A 22,089-nucleotide genomic window follows, 5' to 3' on the forward strand; every position below is an offset into this window, starting at 1 on the left:
TGGATAATGATCGGAGAAAGGACTGTTTCTTAATGCGAGAACTATAACATCCTAGAAATCACTTACTTTTAGAGAGTCTTCATTTTACATCAAGAATACTGGGAAATAGCAAATATCACACATCTGGCAAGTTCTCCCTGATGATTTGTAACCAGTCACGACCCAGAAGATGAGTGTTGAGATTATTCCCTCTGTGATTTTTGGATCTGAGATACTGAGTTTTCCTTGGGAAACAAAAGCCCTGGCTGATGGAACATCATCTTGACAGAAACTGAAATAATCATCTACTTCTGACAAAATAATTAATGATTTAATGATCTATACCACAGACCCTTGTTTTAATATAACATTTTTTAATAACATGTGTTGGCAGTCTATCATCTAAAATTTGAGTATCAACTCTACTTTCATTTTCAGACTGTTTCTCCATATAAAGACAGTAGCATATCCTTATAAGTAAGTTCATATAACAATGACTGTATATTATGTTCTTGGTCAGTCTGCATGAAAAAGGTGACATTTATACCGGACTGTGAGAGAGAGATTAGAAATGTAGAAATAGTTGTGAATCTTTCTGCTAATAGGTAAAAGCATGAGGAAGGGCATGGGGATAGGCAAGTGAAGGGATTTATGGGCAAAAACATGGAGAATGTGAAGAAGAACACACAAATTTGGAAAGGTAAGTTAAGGCCAGATAATGAAAAAGCATGAATACTAAGCTTACAAACTGACCTAATGCTGGACATTATTATCATCTGGGTTTTAAGATTACAGTGATAAGTTTTTCCAAAAAGATTTAAGTAAGAGCCAGGAAACAGAGATATAAGTGGTCTTTTTTCCCCCCAAGTGAAACATTATTGCTCAATGACTTTAGTTTGGAAGTCACGAAAAAATTAAGATTTCCTTAACTGAAATTCATTTAACAAAATTATGTTTTAATACGCATTTCATTAAATGGATAATTTGCATACACTAGTGAATTCTGTGAAGATCTGATATATTCTAAATCTCCATGCCTTTTCAAAGTTCAGTGCTAGTAACGTGCACATAGTAACAACTCAAAAAAGGATCTGCCAAATAATCTCAAAGGATGAAAATACGCTGAAATTCATATGTGAAATGGAAAAAAATTCATATACACATCTGTAAAAAAGCATAATCTGCAGTTTAAAAGCTAAAATAAATACAAAGTTAGAGGGGGGAAAAAGCAAATGCAAATACATGAAACATCAAAAGCTGAAGAAAAATAGATTCGAATACTGGCCATCTTGCTGGCCATCGTTACTTCTCTCAAATTAAGTAAATAACATTAAATAAGCATACAACTAGTAAGATCTAAGAGAAGGAGGCTGAAGTCATGAACTTGACTGAAGAGAGTAGGAATTTAAGGAGTATGATAATAGCTTACAGCCTGTAACAACCCTTTCTAATTCTTAAAATTCGAGGCTACTGAATCCTCTCATATCTCAAAACAGTTAAGTCAACTGAGTTACTGTTTTGTTTCTGCCACTGCAATGGAGGTTTCTGTTGAAGTTTGAGAGATAATGTATCAGGGATTTGCTTCAAATTATTCCAGTGTATACACAGGTTGTGGGAGTTTGTGGGTGGCAATACAGATGAAAGAAGACTGGCTAGGACTGCTGAAGACTGATGACTACTGATGACAGGTGATGGGTATGTGGGGATTGCTGTACTAGTCTTTCTACTTTTATATATATTTGAAAATTCCCAGTTAAAAATATTATTAAAATTAAATTAGAATGTTTCTCCTATAAGATACAGTGTATTTATTATAAGACAATTCATATGGAATCCTGTTTTTAAAAAAGCTCTGATAGATCATCACATTGGCAAAACTGTGGCATAAATAAGAGATTTTTACTATATATTTCTTGAAGGAATATGGGATGAAGTAAGTTATTTGTAGTTGCAAACAACAGTAATGAGATATTTGCCATGGATCCTATAGGGCTCGATCTGAAGCACTGTGACAACATGCTGGAGGTGCTGGGACCAGAAAATCTGAATTTTAAAATGGCTCTGCCTCTGACATTAGCTTGGTAATGACACTGAGTAATCACTTAATATTTCTAAGATACAGTAGCCTCTTCTATCAAACAGAGAATATTGATTCTCAAGGGCTTCCCTGGTGGTTCAGACGGTAAAGAATCTGCCTGCAATGCAGGAGACCTGCATTTGATCCCTGGGTTGGGAAGATCCCCTGGAGGAGGGCATGGCAACCCACTCCAGTATTCTTGCCTGGAGAACCCCTGTGGACACAGGAGCCTGGCGGGCTACAGTCTATGCGGTCAAGAGAGTCGGACACAACTGAGCAACTAAGCACACAGGGTTGGGAGGAGTAAATAAAATAATACAAGTAAAATAGTAGAGTGCCTCGTATATGTGAAGTGCTCCATTAACGTAACTTTTTTTCACTGCAGTGGGACAGTAAAATAACAGCTGCTAAGAGCACAGGCTCTGGAAGTGGAATTGGGTTTTATGAGGTATGACCTTAGGCTGGTTACTCAACCACTCTGTACATTAGCTGCCATACCTATAATAAAGGATAAAAAAAGGAAAGCTAGAGTTCTAAAGAATTTCTGTATAAAGACCACATAAATTAACAGTGCCGGACGCATAGAAAGCACTTCACAAATTTAGCCACTATTATGTATATTTTAAAAAGGATGCTTTGCTTGGTAAAAAGTGGTATCAGCCTCAATCTCCTACCACCATTAGAGCCAGCATTTCTATTCACACACCCTATCATACCAAATAGTATTACAGTCAGGTCACAGGATAATGTGACATTGATTTGGAGATTAAAACTAAGGAGAAATCTTTGGTTTTCTCTATTATCTCTTAACCAATGAATTCCCAATACCATTGGATGATTAAAAGTAGTAAGTGATAAGTCAGAGAAAGACAAATATTATATGATATCACTTATATGTGGAATCCAAAAAATAACACAAATGGACTTCTTTACAGAACAGAAACAGGCTCACAGACACAAAAAATAGTTATGGATACCAAAGGAGAGGGGAAGGGATAAATTAGGAGTATGGGATTACCAGATACACATCACTATGTATAAAATAGGTAAACAACAAGGTTTTACTCTATAGCACAGGCAACTCCACTCAATATCTTATAATAACCTATAATGGAAAAGAATCTGAAGTTGTATACCTGAAACTACCACAATACTGTAAATCAACTACAGTTAAATTAAAAAAAATTTTTTTTAATTAAAAGTTTAAAATAAAACCAATAAAATGATAGCAATGTAACAGAACTAGTATAAGATTCTGAGGAAAAAATAAAATTAAACATGAAACAATATTTCTTAAAATATTTAATACTTTTAATTAAAAAATATTCACTCCTCAAGAATGCTCTCTTTAACCTAATCATAAGTTTTAACATGGTCTATTTCACTTCTCATGCCCCAGACGTGGACTCTTTTTATAGGCTGCACACCACCACAAGCAAACTCTATACTCCCCAACCATCATTACCCAGAAGGGTTTCTGGGTAATGGTGATAGATCTTACCATTGTAAGATCTATTTTCTTCAATAAACATCTGTTGGAAAAACAGAAGACCTATTATTTTCTTTTGATATAACTAGTTTAAAGAAAAAGTACCAACTGCAATGGTATCTGACAGCTTTATAGGTGAGAATTTTGTGAAGCCAAGGGTCCACACTTACAGTATGCACTTGTGGTGGTCGGTGATGCACTGTGAGCTGAGGTCCCGTTGATCCCAGGGTTAATCCATTGTTTACAACATATGTAGTTGCTTGAGGCACTCGAACTGTAACACCTATAAAAGAAAATGAAGTGACAGAATTAGAATTCTATTCTAAATTTGGTAGAACACTGAATTAAACATTTAAAAATCAGTAAAGTGATGTTTTTAAAATTCAAAAGGAAAAATATATCTAACCTAGAAGGCTATACTCAGCTAAAGTATCATTTGAGCATGAAGATAAAGAAATTTTCACATATGCAAGCTACCAAAATAAATAGTCTACCTCCATGAACTTTTCTTCAAGTAGCCACACGAGTGAGAAGATCAACAAAGGACAAGAGGAGACACAGTGAACAAGAGATCCAGCATAGGAAAGAAATGCAATCCCTACCCAAAATCCTAGCACACTGAAACACTGGAGGTACACAGAACATAGAAGGCAAATAGGCCAGACAGAGCACTGTGACTCTACAGACAGAAAACACGAAGCTCTCTTCACAAAGATCTCTGCTGCCTCCAGAAGAGGCAAGTTAATCTTGCCTCATTTTAACAAGGTTCCTCTCTTCCTTTCCATGCCCTGCTGATCAGTTGAGGATACTCATTTCATCCAATAGAAAACTCTTTATACAGACATCAGGGCAACAAAAGCAGAAAATTTAAAAGCAGACTTCCTTGGTGGTACAGCGCATAACAATTCGCCTGCCAATGCAGAGGACACGGCTTTGATCCCTGGTCTGGGAAAATCCCACATGCCACAGGGCAACTACTGGGACTGTGCTCTAGAGTCCAATCTACTCTACAGCTCCAACTACTGAAGCCCAAGGCCCTAGAGCCTGTACTGCACAAAAAAGTTACCGCAATGCAAAAGTTGAACACCACAACTAGAGAGCAGCCCCTGTTCCCCGCAACTACAGAAAGCTCATGTGCAGCAATGAAGACCCAACGTGGCCAAAAATAACATGTATTTTTTTTTTAATTAAAAAAAGAAGAAAATTTGGAAGCCACTCATTGCCCAACTATATTTCTGCCATATATCCAGTACTGTGGGTACCTTGCCTGGGGTGAGCCCTGTTTCCCAGAATTCATTTAAAACACTGCTGACTGATTTCCCCAGAGAAAGCTCTTGTAAACTTGAGAAAGCCGAAGCCAGAATGTGAACTAGAGACTCTGCTTAGTTTATTTTCTCCTATAGCCATCACCTAATAATGGCATGACTAAAGTTTCAGTAAACAGCTGGATTTGTCCCTACTTGCTAAGTTTTGCAAAACTAAGTATTTTTAGTGATACCTATAGAGATTGCAAAACCATACAGAAAAACAGAAATTAAGTAAGGGTGATGGTTACCTCTGATGGATAGGGAGGATGCAATTAAGAGCGGGCATATAGTAGACTTTTGGATTCTGATAAAAGTTCTATTTCTTAGCCTAGTGGAGGGTTCATAGGTGGCTCATTTTGCTATTTTTCTTTAAGCTTTAAATATATCCTTTATAGAAACTTTTTTGTATATTTTGCAACTAAAAACATATATATTTCATATATGTGTGTGTGTGCATGTGTGTGTGTGTATATATATATATACACACACATACATACACAATATACATACATATATATACACATACATATGGAAATTACAAGTTACCTTAAACATTTTCCCATCTTGTATTTCTCAGTCACTTTCCATACCTTTAAGACTCTCATTGGAGGCTATCCTTTACCATTATCTCCATCTGGTCTAAGTCACAATTGATCATTCCCACTTTAATTAGGGAAGATGTCTCTAAAGTATAGTACAGACCAACATCAAATCAAGTAGGCCATAAATAATTAAACTGAAGACAACACACAGAACACAAATCAGATACCAGTCCATTTTTTTCTGGTTAACTCTCCTAAGAAAAGAAAATGAATGAATAATGATTTTAGTATGATATTGAACACTTTTTGCTGCATCTAATATCAATATAAGCCACTCCAACTACATGCAAAAGAACAACATAAACTGGAAAATGGTCTCTTACTGTTTTGGGGATTGACCTGCCGAACAGCAGGAGCCTGCATAACAGTTCCTCTCAGGGGAGCCTGAGCTGGTGGTGCAGGGAGGGTTGTATAAACCACCTGGTGGTTTGCAGGAGCTCTTGGTACAGGGAGTCTCGTGGTCACCTGAGTTACTGGACGATGTGTTACATTCACGGTGGTTGGAGCTAATGAAAAGCAGAAAAATAGATTTAAGATGCAGTAAATTCTATGTTAAGTAAGCAATATTAAATGACAATTCACTTTATACAAAATCTAATTTACTAAAATAGACAAGAGTCTCCTTTTGTAATCATGAAAAAGTTAAGAATGACAGGGTCTGGCGATTCGTTTCACATATGATAATTTACATGCTTCAATGCCATTCTCCTATATCCTCCCACCCTCGCCCCAGGTTCAATGCATGATACAAGGTGCTCGGGGCTGGTGCACCAGGATGACCCAGAGGGATGGGATGTGGAGGGAGGTGGGAGAGGGGTTCTGGAAGGGGAAAACATGTACACACATGGTGGATTCATGTCAATGTATGACAAAACAAATACAATATTGTAAAGTTAAAAAATAGATAAATAAACTAATAAAAAAAAAGAGAGAGAGAGAGAAAAAAAAAAGAATGACAGGGTCAACCAAGGTTAATATTAGTACAATCCAAGTTTCAGAAGAAAAGAACACCTTAGCCATATCCAAGGCCCTTCCCACACTAGTCTGTCTAGATAAATAAGCATGTGAAGATGAAGAAAGGGTTTAGACTTTGGGGAGTATGATCTTATAGGAGTGACTTAGAGGGGTGAATTTCCCCTTCCTCAATGTTAAATTATTCTTAGCAGAGTGGAATTTTAGGCCCTCCAGGACTTCTACCAATGGGTATAAATCCAAAAGAGTAACTTGTGGTCCCATAGTTCAAAAAGCTGACTGGCTATTATAACTGACAAGTTCTTCAGATGAGTCAAACCACCTCTTATTCCGAACAATAAAATACCTATTAAAATATAGGCTTCTTCCTTCTCTATCATGGCATTCCGCCTAATTTATGTTCCAGAGAACATTAATGCCTTGAGTGATATTAACATATATTTATCAATAATGAGTTCTAAATGTTCACCGACAGCAAGGAGTACAAATAATGATTTTAAGGAGTTAACAATTTTTTGTTAAAAACTTTCTGAATTAGAACTACATTTTACAAATGACCACGTGTTAGCTATATAGTACAAATCAATAATCAATATACTTTCATATGGAAAAATATGTTCTATGATAAAACAAATCTGGAGGTAAAAACTGTATACAATAAAGAGACTCCTTAGTCTTTATATATCCTAACTTTCAATGTGAATCTTTACAAAGAAGAAGAAAGTATATAAGGAGGAATACTTAGCTCTTCATCTCTTTATCCCCCATTTTATTATCTATATTATTAACACTTCTTTCCAAATTATCTAAATTGATTGTCATTTTATTTCACTGGATAAAATTCCATGTAAGCTCAATGCTTTCCTTAATGAGAAAAGAGTTTATATAAGCATTTCACAGATAAATTTCTTAAGCAATGGGCTATTTTATGAAGAAGACGACCTGTCTTAATTGGTTTCCAAACAGATTAGCAGATTCAAGCTACATCTTGAAAATGTCTAATTAATAGCTTCTTGAGAGGTAGCAGGGAAAATATTTATTAATGGTTATCTTCTGATAGTAGTGTTAGGCCAGTTAAAACAATTTCTAGTTTAAGAACCACTGAAAAACTCTTGTTTGATCAATTATAACATCTTGGTTATAATTAGAATGAATCATTATATTCATCCCTTCCAGAGAAACTATATTCATTTCTGCTGTTTACACTCTCAGATGACAAAGACATATATAGTTTAACTCTTCTTTATAACCATTCTGTATCAGTGCTACTAGTTAAAAGACTGTCTGAAAAATTAAGTCACATTGCATTCAAAAACACACATTGTCTTCAAAATGACAATGAGGAATACTCCAATACAACTTTTTAAAAAATAAAAAAATAACAATGAAGATTATTCTTAATCTTCTAATCTTTTAAAAAAATAGTTACAGCTTTTATAACTTATTACTAATATAATTAGGGTTAAAATCAAGTTCATCTCAAGGGAATGTGAAGACAAAGGACAAAATATCTGCAAAAGACATTATTTGATAAAGGACTCATCCAAAACATACAAAGAACTCCTAGACTCAACAGTAAGAAAATGTACAACCCAATTAAAAAGTGGACAAAGGATCTGAACAGATACCTCACTAAAGAAGATGAACAGATGGCAAACAAGCACAGGAAAAGCTGCTCAACATAATATATCATCAGGGAGATGCAAATCAAATAACAATGAGATTCTACTATCCCTATTAGAATGGTGAAAATCTAAAACACTAACAATATCAAATGCTGGTGAGGATGTGGAGCAACAGTTCCTTCCTCACACTCACTGGTGGTAAAAATGCAAACTGGTACAGCCACTCTACTCTGGCAGTTTCTGCAAAACCACATTCTTCATGTGGTTCCAACCACATTCTTTATTTATGATCCAGTAATCACGTCCATTGGTACTTACCTAAATGAGCTAATTTTCTGTCTAACCTTTCCACTCAGTTTCACAGTCATATTTCACAACAGGCAAAACTGAAGTTTCAGCTCAGTGATTCGGCAAGTTTACCTGTAGGTAGTAAGTGTATGGTTGTCTGAGATGGTCCACTTGTTGGCACTCCTGATGGCTGAAGAGGCGGGGCTGGCTGGATGGGTTGCAATGGTCGCGATAAAGGCTGAGAAGAACTCATGGTTGACACAGGGGTGTGATTTACCTTTTTAGGGTCTGTTAATTAAAAGTGAGGCAATATGATTACTGATAGAAAAATATTAGATATACAAGTTTATCTTTGCCATTCAGTCGCATTTTACCACCAAGAGAACAATTTCATTCTATTTTAATTAAGTGTACTTTTGCCAATGTGCAAACCAAGTCAGAATTATTGCTTAAAGAATTCACTGTTGGTTCTACCATAGATTTTAAATCACATTTAAAGAAAATATAGTTGTAATTTCTTTTAAAAATGAAAAGAATCCTACTTCTAACTTAATACAACAAGCTTAAGGCTTTAGCAGCAACTGCTTTAATATTCGAGTGTTGATGAAGAAAACGCACATTAGATGGGAGAATTTAAGTAACACTCAATGGTTGGGCAATGGAGAGAGATTCTAAGAGGCAGGGGTGCTACAAAGCGAAATGGCAAGAGTACAGATAACAAACTTTTATTTTACTGTTTTATCCAAAACCAGCCCTATCTGTGTCCTCTTAAAAATAACCAGTATTTACTTTTGTGCTCTAGGAAATTTCTTTCATTAAGATTTGTGTATTAAAAAAATAGTAAAAGCAATATAGAAAATTTGAAATGTTTAAACAGTAATCAGACAGGCATGAATTCAACTCCAACAAATGATGACATAAATCATCCAATTTTACATCAGTTTTATACAAAAAACCTGACTTTAATGTCACATAATGAATTGTATAGCTACTTAACTTTGTTTTCCTAAAACCAACTGAACTGTCTTATTCCCTAAAATATAATTTCTTAAAATCTCTAGTATTTATAAAAAAATTAATGTCTTAAAAGGTATAGTAACATCTGATCCTACTAGATTTTTCACATGCATTATATAATTACCACCACAAAGTTTTATAGACATGTCTATGAACAAAGCTTATTTTGTACAGTCAAATAAGTTTGAGAAATACTCTATCGCTTGAATCATTCTTAGAGATTTACATTGTAAATCAGTACAGTAAAGGTTCAGAGATATCTGTATTAAGGAAAAAAAACCATATAATTTTAACTCAGCATTTCCCAAGTATATTTAACCATGCAAGTTTTTATTTACAGAACAGCTGTTAACACTGTGGAAGAATAACTTGGAATATTGGTCAATAGCTAACCAATATAATTTCTAAATATTATAACTCAGAATAATACTGAGAATTCTGGGTATACATGCTTTTTAACAATATCTTGATTTAACGCCTACGTTAAAATACACATATACACATACGGAAAAAACGTTTAAAGTCAAAAGACCTGGATTTAATTTGTACTCTGAATCTATCCTCAACTCTAAAATGGGCATTATAGGTTTATTGTAAGGATCAAGTGAAATAACAGATATAAAAAGAAAAGTATTCCATAAGTTAAATATTCTCCTAGTTGCTCTGTTTTCCTTTATGCTTTGTTAATATTCTCCCAAGATTTGATTTCTATTTTTTACTTCTAATCTTAAAAACTCTTTCTAAAAAGGACACAAACAATGCTGTCAAGATTTGTACTCACTGAGTATAATGAATGAAGAGAGAAAAACGGTACCAAAGCATTCCTTAGTGTGATTACTTATATTTAAGTACCTTGTAAAGCTCCACTCTCTTCATCATCCATTGTGAGATCAATGACACCACCTGAATCGCTGCTTGTGGCTTTTGCACTCTAAAAAACAAAACATTTGCATTTTGCTATGGGAACTCCGGTAGGCATAAGGAAAATAAAACAATACTCAGGGGAAGCAATGATAATGCATAGCCTGGTTCAATCCGGACCCCTAAATGACTTTACCTAAAGAGTGTTTGTTAGATAAATGACCCAAGGATACTCATGAGTTAAATACCTGCCACAAAAAAAGAAAAGAAAAGAAATCTTTCACAATAAATTATTTTCTTTTTTAATTATATTGTCAATTGCATAGAGCTATTACAGTGACTATCAGATGCTTTAAGTGATTAAATGCAAACATAATTCATTTCTAATATTTAAATGTTGACCAAACCTACACTAAATTATCAACATTAATTCACAAAAAGCTGCTGCTGCTGCTGCTAAGTCGCTTCAGTCGTGTCCGACTCTGTGCGACCCCACAGACGGCAGCCCACCAGGCTCCGCCGTCCCTAGGATTCTCCAGGCAAGAATACTGGAGTGGGTTGCCATTTCCTTCTCCAGTGCATGAAAGGGAAAAGTGAAAGTGAAGTCGCTCAGTCGTGTCCGACTCTTAGCGACCCCATGGACTGTAGCCTACCAGGCTCCTCCGTCCATGGGATTTTCCAAGCAAGAGTACTGGAGTAGGGTGCCATTGCCTTCTCCGTCACAAAAAGACCAAAGGCAATTTTAAAGCCAGAATTAGGTTACATAAAATAATCTATTTTTCTCCCTAAAGAATGGTATGGTATCATAGGATGTAATGTGCTATAATCAGATGACATTCAATTTGACCAAAGTCAACCCATTGTCCAAAATTATTAGAAATGTAGTTAAAAAAATTTTTTTAACTATGTAATGGCAACAAAAACAGGAAAGCAGTACAACATAGACCTAAACAGCCAAGATCTCCAAGTCAGAAAGAATGACTGAATCTTTTAGTTCCAACACTTACAAGTTATGTGAACTTAAGTTAACTTATGTTACGTGAACATGTTAAAATGTCATTTTTTTATTTCCAAAAATTGGATATGAAGTCTATTATAAGGATTAATACAAATATGCATACAAAAAGCTTAACACCAGGCATGACACACAGTAACCGCTCAATAAATGCTAATCATAATTACTTTATGGTATATTTACACTCATGTCAACTCCAAATGATTAAGGTTTTCATCTACAATACTAAAGTTTTACAAAATTAAAGAAAATGATTTCTTGATGTTAGATATACAGGCCAAAGACCATGATGTAACTCTAAATCTTTTACAATTATAAACCTTTTCTAAGATAATGACTTCACAGAAAATGACTTGTTAATAAACATCACAAATCTGTAAAACTCAAACTGAAAAATTCTTAACAAACCCTTGAAGAACATAACAGAATCCACTTGCTACAACATATCTATAAGATCCACTTGTCCAACTAAGGTCCACTTTTAAAATTAAATTTTAAATTCATCAAAAGTTACTAGAACAATAGGCAAAGACTAGTAAAGTAGAACCCAACTAGAAATAAAAGATAATCAATAAAAATAACTCCAAGTGGAGCCAGATGTTGAATTTAGCAGACTTCAAAGCAGCTGTTAAAAATATATTCCAAGAATTACTAGAACAAATAATCCCAAAACTTACGTGGGAACAAAAAAGACCCAGAATTGCCAAAGCAATCCTGGGAGAACAGAACAAAACTGGAGGCCTAACACTCCCAACATCAACGATACAACAAAGCTATCACAATCAAAACAACATGGTGTTGGCATAAAAGCAGACATGGATCAATGGATCAGAACAGAGCGCCCAGAAATAAACCCACACACCTATGGTCAACTAATCTTTGACAAAGGAGGCAAGAATGATACAATGGACAAAAGACAGTCTCTTCAGCAAGTGGTGTTGGGAAAGCTGGACAGCCACATGTCTATCAATGATGCTGTAACATTCCCTCACACTATACACAAAAGTAAACTGAAAATGGCTAAAGACTTAAATATGTAAGACATGACACCATAAAGCTCCCAGATGAGAACGTGGGCAAAACTTTCTCTGACATAAATCACAGCAATGTTTTCTTAGGTCAGTCTTCCAAGGCTGAAATAGAAATAAACAGAAATAGAAATAAAAGCAAAATAAACAAATGAGGCCTAAAAAAACTCATAAGCTTTTGCACAGCAAAGGAAACCATAAACAAAAAGACAACCTACAGACTGGGAGGAAATACTTGCAAACAACACAACTGACAAGGGCTTAATTTTCAAAATATATAAATAGGGTATACAAATCAATAACTAAAAGACAAATAGCCCAATCAAAAAATGGGCAGAAGACTTAAAACAGACATTTCTCCAAAGATGATGGTCAGCAGGCACATGAAATGATGCTAACACGGCTAATTACCAGAGAAATGCAAATCAAAACTACAAGGAAGTATCATCTCAAACTGGTCAGAAGGATCGTCATTGAAAAGTCTACAAACAATAAGTGCTTGAGAGCGTGTGGAGAAAAGGGTACTCTCCTACACTATTGATGAAAATGTAAACTACTGATGCAACCACTATGGAGGAAAATATAGAGGCTCCTTAAAAAACTTAAACTAGAGTTACCACTTGATCCAAACATCTCATTGCTGGGCACATATCCAGAGAAAACTCTTAATTCAAAAAGATACATGCACCCCAATGTTCACAGCAGCACTATTTACAGCAGCCAAGATACGAAAGCAACCTAAATGTCTATTGACAGATAAATAGATAAAGATGTCTCTCTTACACACACACACACACACACACACACGGAATATTCTCAGCCAAAAAAAAGAATGGACCTAAGGATTATCATACTAAGTGAAGTAAGTCAGAAAAATATATGATATCACTTACACATGGAATCTAAAACACACAAATGGATTCACTTATAAAACAGACAGACTCATAGACACAGAAAACAAACTAATGGTTACCAAAGGGAAAAAGGCAGGGAGGGATAAATTAAGAGTCTGGGATTAGCAGATACAAACTACTATGTATAAAATGGAAAACAGTAAGATTCTACTATATATCTAAGGGAACTATATTCAATATCTTGTAATAACTTGTAACGAAAAAGAATATATACATATGTATAACTGAATCACTTTGCTGTACACCACAATCTAACACAACATTGTAAATCAATTATACTTCAACTTTTTAAGAATAGACAACAGACAGAAAAATTAAGAGTATTAAAAATCAACACAAAATTAAAGTAGGGGAAAAAGTACCCAAAAACAAAAAATAGATGATGTATTTGTTAAATTATAAAACAGCAGACCTAAATTCAACCATATCAATGACTAAACCAACTAAATGAAATGAAATTTCCTATCAATATTAGAGATTGTCAGATGAAATAACATATCAAAAAATCAAGAAATAACTAGTTTTTTCCTCCTAGATACTCACTTTAAATACACACACACAAACACACTGAAAAAAACTTCTGTAATTACATTCATGTTAGAGAAGATACAAAGAGTAAACCTTATAAAGATAAAAGGGTCAATTTGTCTATTTCTTTTTATTGTTTTAATGTTCTATTATAAGGTGCATATTTTCCTATAGTGTATAATCTATAATAGGAAGAGAAGGTCTATAATCAATGAGCTAATCTACTGAATTGCATTTTTATTTATCCTAACTTGACTGATAAAATTCGTCTACTATCACATACTGCAGTAGTCTCCTGTTTCTATTTTCTTCTTAAGAAATAAAGTCTAATTATTTCAATAATTATTAACAGCAAATAAAAGATAGTCATGATAGCTGAAACTATTTCCATCAGGCTCTGTGGTCAGTGTTCTACATTCATTAACAAATTTCATCTACAATAATCTGTGGCTGGGATCAGCGTTAGCCATATTTTATAGGGAAGAGATCAAATCCAAGGTTTAGATGACGTGTTCGAGCCTTACGTATTAGGTGAGATACAGCTGCCAGTCTGTCTGACTCTAGAGCCTTTTATTTCTATGTCACTAGGGTCATGTTTTTTCTGCCATCAATTCTTGAGAAAACTTATGTAATTAAGAGACATTAGATGCCTATATCTGCATTTATACATATTACTGAAGTTCCAAAACTACTAAAAAACATCTTGTGTCAAATAAGTTTTAATACTAAGAATCTATTTTATTAAAAAGTTATTTAATCATGTGTCCTTCCTCCAAATGACCACTCTCATCGTATGAACACTAAGAAAATTTCAAGAAAGCAAAGATATTGGCTTTGTAGGGTATTTTTTTTGTACTAAAACAAATAATAAGATCATATTTAAAAGGCAATAACAAAGAATATATTTGAAAGGCTAGAATAGGGCACTTCGACAACTGCAGAGAATGCCAGCACAGAAGACCCGGCTGTTCACTCCACACACATCTCTCCAAAGGAACTTGGGAACTACCTTAAGGTTTGGTTGGCTACCAGAAATGTGGTCCTTAGAAAGTTTACATAAATTGATAATTTTCTTATGCACCTTAAACACCTTAAACCATGAACTGTGTCATACTGGCTTATCAAGGTTGATCTGCACAAACACCAAGACTGATGATGCACACCTGGTTTCACTGTTGGGAGTCCTGCATTTTGACTGCCGTAGCTGGTTACACAGAAACAAGTAGGTGTCCAGTCAGCTCAGGCCATGATACTCAATCAGGCTTACCTGGGCAAAGACTTTCGTCACTTGTCCCTTAAGGTGACAGCCACAGAGGAAGCCCCTCCCGAGCTACTCAGGGAAGAACACGGAAGCCTCAGCCTGACTGCACTTGATCCCACTTGATGCTTGTTTTTTCCCTGCTGGTTTGGTTCTGGTTTTTGCTGTGATAAACCATAACCATGAGTATAGCCTGTCACAGGTTTTATGAATCCTTCTAGCAAATCAGCAAAATTGAGGTGGATCTCAAGTCCCTCCAAACAGTAATATAAAACTACAGATGCAGCAGAAAATGATTCCTACACTGTTTTACAACATATGATGGTAGTTTCAATAAATAATGCTTTACCACATAAAATATATTAGTAATGTACTATATGAAATGAGATCTATGAATAAAATATGTAATAACAATTATACGGAACATGCTAATAAATGCTTATTTGGAAGACATTAGAAAAATCTTCATTCAAGGACTACAAAAAGAGAATATTTTATATCTTTAATTATCTTCTCATTAGCTATGTCTGAACAACAATCATTTCCATACATGCCATCTAGATTCCTTCTAAATTATGATAGTCTTAAAAGTGTTCAGAAGTACAACTAAGTAAGACTTGGCATAGAAAAAAGAAGTTATCTGAATGGTTAGAAAGCTAAGAGTATAAAGAATCATACGCTACCCATTTCACACCAGATTCTACCAGATTCTATTTGCTACCAAGTAACATACAGGGTAAAAAGCTAACAGTAATTTCTTAACATATGTTCAAAAAAACCTGTAGTGTTACATTATCAAAGTATTTTTGCACAACAAAAATTTTATCTATAACGCAAAAAGCCATTAAAGCATCATTTTATAACTAGCAGCCCATATATATTTCCATAATAATTTCTTATTATATAATAAAACTTGCATATTATATTTACTATTTAAATCCACAACTAGAACTCATTCAAACCTGAACGTCTTGCTTTCTTTGATAAGGCATGACTTTAACAGATTAGCTGCCTAGTCATGCTACTTGTGTTTTTCATACAATGGTAGTGAATTACTATTTCTGTAAGCCAAATTAAAAAGAATATTTTTAAGTAAATAATTTTAAAGGTATGGCAAACTTTTATATCAATTTTAATTTCACTGAAATGTTTACAATATTACATATACTTTATTTCAGCAATCTAATATAACTTTAAAAAATTTTTTTATTTTGTACTGGAGTATAGCCAATTAACAATGTTATGCCAGTTTCAGGTGGACAGCAAAGGGATTTAGCCATACATACACATGTACCATTCTCCCCCAATTCCTCTCCCATCCAGGCTGCCATATAACATTGGAATATAACTTTTTGCAATGATGAAAGGATTCCATATCCTTGTTTTCCAATATGGTAGTTACTATCTATATGTGGTTTTTGAGCCTTGAAATGGAGCTACTGTGATAGAGGAAGTCCATTTTTTACTTAAGGCTAAATTAAATCAATTTTCATTTAAATAGCCTACATGTGATTAGTGGCTACCACATTAGACAGCACAACTCTAGAAGAATCACCATTTATAACAAGATGAAAACACAGCCATTACAGTGTCCATCTTCCTCTCCTAAAACATTACCTAGTATGTCCAAACAAACAAGAAAAAAACTACTGAGAGAAATGAGGATGTTTGTAATTTCTTTGTTTAGCTTTAGTTTTACTTTATAAAGTAAAGCTAGACTTCCTATAAATGTTACATAAAAGTCACTGAATATATCGATGTTTCCTATACTACATGCCTTCCAAAAAAGTACTCCATATACTTTTAATTAAAAACATAGGTACAAGACATCCTCAGAAACAATCAAAACTTTGACCTTTAATATCATACAAAAAGCCTGCTAAAATTCGTAAGAAATAAAATATTTCTAATAGCTTTAGTTTGATCTATACAGCATGGTATATATCTATCTTTGGTCAAAAATCCATCATTTTAAAGATGAATAGTCAAAATTAAAGATCACTATGCCCTTGTTTTAAAATTCACATCATTTATTCACGTCTGACTTATTCAAGATTTTTTCTCTCACTAGGAAAATATATGAGTTTCTAGATATGATTAAGAGGAAGGGAAGAAATTAGACTATCAAACATGCAATGACTTCCCTACAAATCTATTACACCTAAAGCAATGTAGAAAAAGAATCATGATGAACTTTATTAATACAGGAAAAATGGAGTTACTCCACTCCTGGGTGACTTAAATTTAACATGAAAAAGTACCAAGACTGGCAAAATGCTAATAAGCTATCAGAAAAACCAAAATTTTCTTTCCATAAAACTATTTCTGATCAGCTTTGAGCAAACTAAAATGGTGTCTCTGTGTGCATTGGCAACGGCAGGACAGAGGATGGGGAGGCGTGGGGAGAGGGACAAACCAGTGAGACCTTAAAAAGATGGGCCAGGAAGAAAATTACATGTGGAGACTAAAACTTTGCACTGTATGAAAGAAAATAACTAGACTGTCAGTTATATATAATCCAATATCACTAAGAGAATTACTAATTAAAAAAATTCAATTCTTGTCAAACAACACAGAGAAGCTGTTTGAAAAATTTTGGACAGTTGTAAAAGACAGACTTGGAATAATTTTCATTTTATCAAAGAATATCAATAGAAATCCATTCTTTCATGGACTGTAATAATTCTATTTTGAAACAGTAGGAAAAAATCTTACCTGTGATGTGCTATCGGCTGCTTTCTTATTAACAGAAGCATCTACTGTTTTGTTTGTCTGGTTTTCTAAGGAGTCAAAAAACAAAGCAAAACTCAGAGCTATTTTTAAAGGAACCTACAAAATGTGAAAGGACAGGTTTCTTTATATACAACAATTCACGTTAATTTTCTCCAATAGTTTTTTGTCTGTCAACATGTTACATATGTAAATTACTCTCTCATAGACCACTGCTACAAATCTTTCTGAAGGACAAATTGATACTAGAAATCCAAACACTTCATACCCATTAAACAGAAATTTTAACTCTAACCAAAGGAATATTGCAGGGAAGCAATTTAAGATGTGTATAACCTAAATGCTATAACACAAAAAGTTAAATAAAATATAATCCTTCCATACTACACACGTCTGGAGAAAAAAATTTAGTAACATGGCAAAAATGTAATAAATTCACTAGAAAAATAAAGTGATCCTGATGAAACATACATGTGTAATCTCAACAGGTCAATCACAGATGATTTTCCTTCATTCATTTTCCAATAAACTTGTATTGAGTTTGTACACACACACAAACATACATATGAATGTTGCATGTATAGAACTACAACTATATAGTTGTACAAAAGATAGCTGAATGAAAAAACAGCACAGAAAAGAAACAAAGTATGTTTTTCTTGCCTCAATTTCTAGAGAAAAGGTATTAAGTTTTGTCAAATGTCTTGAGCATCTACTGAGGTGATTAATCTGTTTTTTCTCTTTGGTAATATGGTCAATTACATTAACAGGAGTTTTCTAATGCTGAAACATCCTATCCACACTTTCTGTCAAAAAAACTTTAGTCAAAATATGACACTCCTTTCATTTGTAAATCTTCATAACATACATACAAAGTAAATCATTTATCAATATATTTAAAAAGACAAAACCAGAAATGGTAGATAGAATTATTTCTATCTGTACATTAAAAAAAATGAGGATAAATATCTACCTGTTAAGGTTTTACAGGCTAGGTAAGTAAAAGAGGCCCTTCCAATTTCTGCCTACCCTATCTGAATTATCTTAGTTCTTTGCATAGCAAGAAAATATACATATATACACATACACATATGTACATGTGCATGTGTGTGTATATATAACCTAAGGAATCTCCCAGATATATTTAAGGTGTGTGTAACTTTAAAAAGACATATACATATCTTTAATATCTTAAAATTACTTCATTTATAATGAATCAGCTTCATTTCTGGACTGCAAAGTTCTTGAAATACTAGTTAATAAAAAAAAATTATTTTAAATACTACTTCTTAAAAATACTACTTAATAAAAAAAAATTAATTCCTGGTTACTGACATGCAGAGTATTAACACACACTCAAGACATTACCAAAACATAAGCAATTTACTATCAATTTTTAAAAATATATATACAGTGTTAGAATACATTCATTTGGATTTAAATTACATTTTCAAGTGAAAATAAAAGGTAAGTCAAGAAGCAAAACAGGTGAGGGAAGTTTCATTTTTATTTTCTGTTGATTGGTTGGTTGGCTGGTTTAGTTCTAAGTCGTGTCTGACTCTTGCAACCCATGGACCATAGCCCACCAGACTTCCTCTGTCCATGGAATTTTCTGTGGAATTATCCTCATACAATTATTCTCAAGATTCAGGAATGACTTAAACTGATTAATGAAATGTTTTATTTCTACACACACACACACACACACACACACACACACACACACTAATAAATATGAGAGTTTTCTTATCCAGCATGATTCTCTCTTTGACTTAATTGTCTCAGGACACAAAGTTAATTATTCACAAAGCTGTAATAATATTCTTTATCCTAGATTTTCCATTAACTTCTCCTACCCTTTTATTAGATTGTTGTCTTGATTCTCAATGTAACATTTTATAGTTTCACTGCATCTTTTGTTTTCTTTTACTACTTCAGATGAATTTTGAAAGTAAAAAGTTACGAATCTATCAAGCAATAAAATTGGCAGGCTATAAAGTCAAAAATTGTATACCAAATTCTTTCTATCATATAAGAAACATCTCTGTCTCTTTATTCTTAAAAGATATTGTCAGTTTTAACGAACACTGAATTTTTACCAGCACCAAAAAACGGATGTGCATTATGTGCACAGGACATTATGTGCATCATAAAACGGATGTGCATTATGAGCATGTGCATTTTACAGGAGGCATTAGTAGAGCACCTTGGTAGGTGCTGGATAACTGAATGAAAATAAATGGGATGCAAAAACTTTTAAGTTATTTTTACAACCCTATCTCTTATCTAGCGCACTCCCAAGAGCCTCTGGTTTCTCCAACTCCATTTCTCCCCTCCTGTTCCTGAATGGCACACTCCTTCCTCTCTGTAAAATCCCTTTAAAACTCTACTTCCCACCATCGTGCCATTCACTCCATTCTCATACCTTCCCAGAAATCCCATATCCTCTCACAGAAACCTGCATACATTTACACTCATCACATTTATAATTATTTAACATTCAAGTTCCCTATTTGACTCTGAGCTTGGTTAGAAGAGGGACTATTTTGTACATTTCTGTGTGTCTGCATGATTTTAGAACAAAACAGGCATTCAATGTTTTATGAATGAATCAGATAAGCTATAATCTGGTCTCTAAATTTCCAAGTAATCCTTAGGACAACTTTTATTTTACACTTTATAAAAAATATTGACTTATTTTATGAAGATATATGTATATAAATATATGCAAATGCATGCTGTCTAGTTATACATTATGTAAATAAAACTTACATAAGCATAGTTTTCAAAAAGTTTTAATTAAATAACTAATTAATTTATCACCTTATGGATGTATTAAAGTTTGGCTTCAACCTTCATATTCAGCCAAATTTTGCTATTTGACTTTGGCTTAGTGTTTTGCAAGTCTCAATAGCTAAATGCCTACTTTCATGCCATTTATGGCATCCTTAAAATTATGCATAACAGAGACTATATCATCTCATAGGACCTCCTTCTAATTAACATGGTAAACAAAGCCAAGCTTATCATTAATATTTTTGGTTAATATCTAATAATTTACTTTCAAATGTATGTAAGTATTCCAAATAGAACTCAAAATGAAGATCTCCATAATATAATTTATGTATTAAAGTATATATGTGTTAAATATGTATATGTTAAACTATAAAGTTTTAAGTATAAATATAAATGTATTATCACAAAACTAATAATAATTACTAAAATTAATTTTATATACAAAAATAATTAATGACAGCCATGTAATTAAACAGAAACAGACCGACATTACAACTAATAAAGCACATTAAGCTAGATAATTTTGGGAAAAACACACCCTTTGGGCCAACAAATGTTCATACAGTGTTAACAGGATAATGAAATTGAATTATAATTCTGATGTGTGTGTGTATGCTCAGTCAGGTCCAACTCTTTGCAACCCTATGGACTGCAGCCCACCAGGCTTCTCTGTCCATGTGATTCTCCTAGCAAGAATACTGGAGTGGGTTGCCATTTCCTCCTCCAGGGGATTTTTCTGACCCTGGGATCAAACCACCATCTCCTGTGTTGCCTGCATTGACAGGTGGACACTTTACCAATGAGCCACCTGGGAAACTCTGATACTGTACAAGTATTTAGGGAACTTGCAATCATAACATTAGACAAAGTAATCTTTCAAGTTATTTACTTCTTTTCAGGCTATGGTCTTTCAGGGAAAGTTCTATATTTAAGAATTTACCTCACCTTGTAACCATGATTTAAAAACAGTGTCAACTAAGCTCAAAATTTCATAAAGAAGAAAAACTCCAAAATCACAGAAAACAATGTCCATGATAATCATCTTCCACCTAACATGTTAAAAAATAGTAATGACTGGAAGAAATGTAACCACCTTCCCCAAAAATCTTGCTCACTCACTGAACTCAATTAAAAGTAAGCATCTAAGGAATGTTGTGACAGCAGATAATGCTAATAAATATCATTACTGTACCATGCAAATATTTAATTTTAAATACTAATAATAACTGTATTTGAAATTTCAGATTTAATCTTATATCCCAGATATTAATTGTATGAGGGTGATATTAAGCTTCATTCCAGTATGAATTTTTATTTACCATTCATTTACTCTCTCAATAACTCTATGAAACTCTATTTTATGAGAATAAATACTCAGAAGACAAGTACTCTACTGAAGACCACATAAGAAATTAAAAAAACAAGCCCAGTATATCTCACTTGTAAAAAGAAATTCTGTACTTTATAAATTTTTCTTATATTTCAAGGTCAACTATATCAATAGGACAGCTACTACAACAATTTCACTATATACATGATGCCCAGGTACTCTTTCCTGTCTTTCCAAAAGTAGTGGGGATAAATCTAAAATCAGAAATGAAGA

At 33.7% G+C, this 22,089-nt stretch overlaps 1 protein-coding gene across 8 annotated transcripts in view; it reads right to left on the reverse strand.

The window, feature by feature from the left end:
- The window catches only part of ATF7IP (activating transcription factor 7 interacting protein), a 110,401-nt gene that overhangs the window by 4,935 nt on the left and 83,377 nt on the right, over positions 1 to 22,089 (reverse strand). For 4 of the 8 annotated variants that reach the window (XR_014081951.1, XR_014081950.1, XR_014081948.1 and 1 more), the window contains exons 10-15: positions 17,676 to 17,740; positions 10,209 to 10,287; positions 8,472 to 8,627; positions 5,778 to 5,960; positions 3,716 to 3,828; positions 67 to 224 (exon numbers count right to left, since the gene is read on the reverse strand). Coding sequence is in view for 4 of the 8 variants with exons in the window: in XM_081589242.1 (XP_081445368.1) it covers positions 3,716 to 3,828; positions 5,778 to 5,960; positions 8,472 to 8,627; positions 10,209 to 10,287; positions 17,676 to 17,740 (596 nt within the window). In the remaining 4 variants the exon portion in view is untranslated. The remainder of the gene's footprint in view (positions 1 to 66; positions 225 to 3,715; positions 3,829 to 5,777; positions 5,961 to 8,471; positions 8,628 to 10,208; positions 10,288 to 17,675; positions 17,741 to 22,089) is intronic. The other 4 variants (XM_081589242.1, XM_081589241.1, XM_081589238.1 and 1 more) reach the window with 1 other exon arrangement.

The sequence above is a fragment of the Giraffa tippelskirchi genome, chromosome 4 (assembly GCF_054371585.1).
Source record: "Giraffa tippelskirchi isolate mGirTip1 chromosome 4, T2T-mGirTip1v1.2.pri, whole genome shotgun sequence".
NCBI lineage: Eukaryota > Metazoa > Chordata > Mammalia > Artiodactyla > Giraffidae > Giraffa > Giraffa tippelskirchi.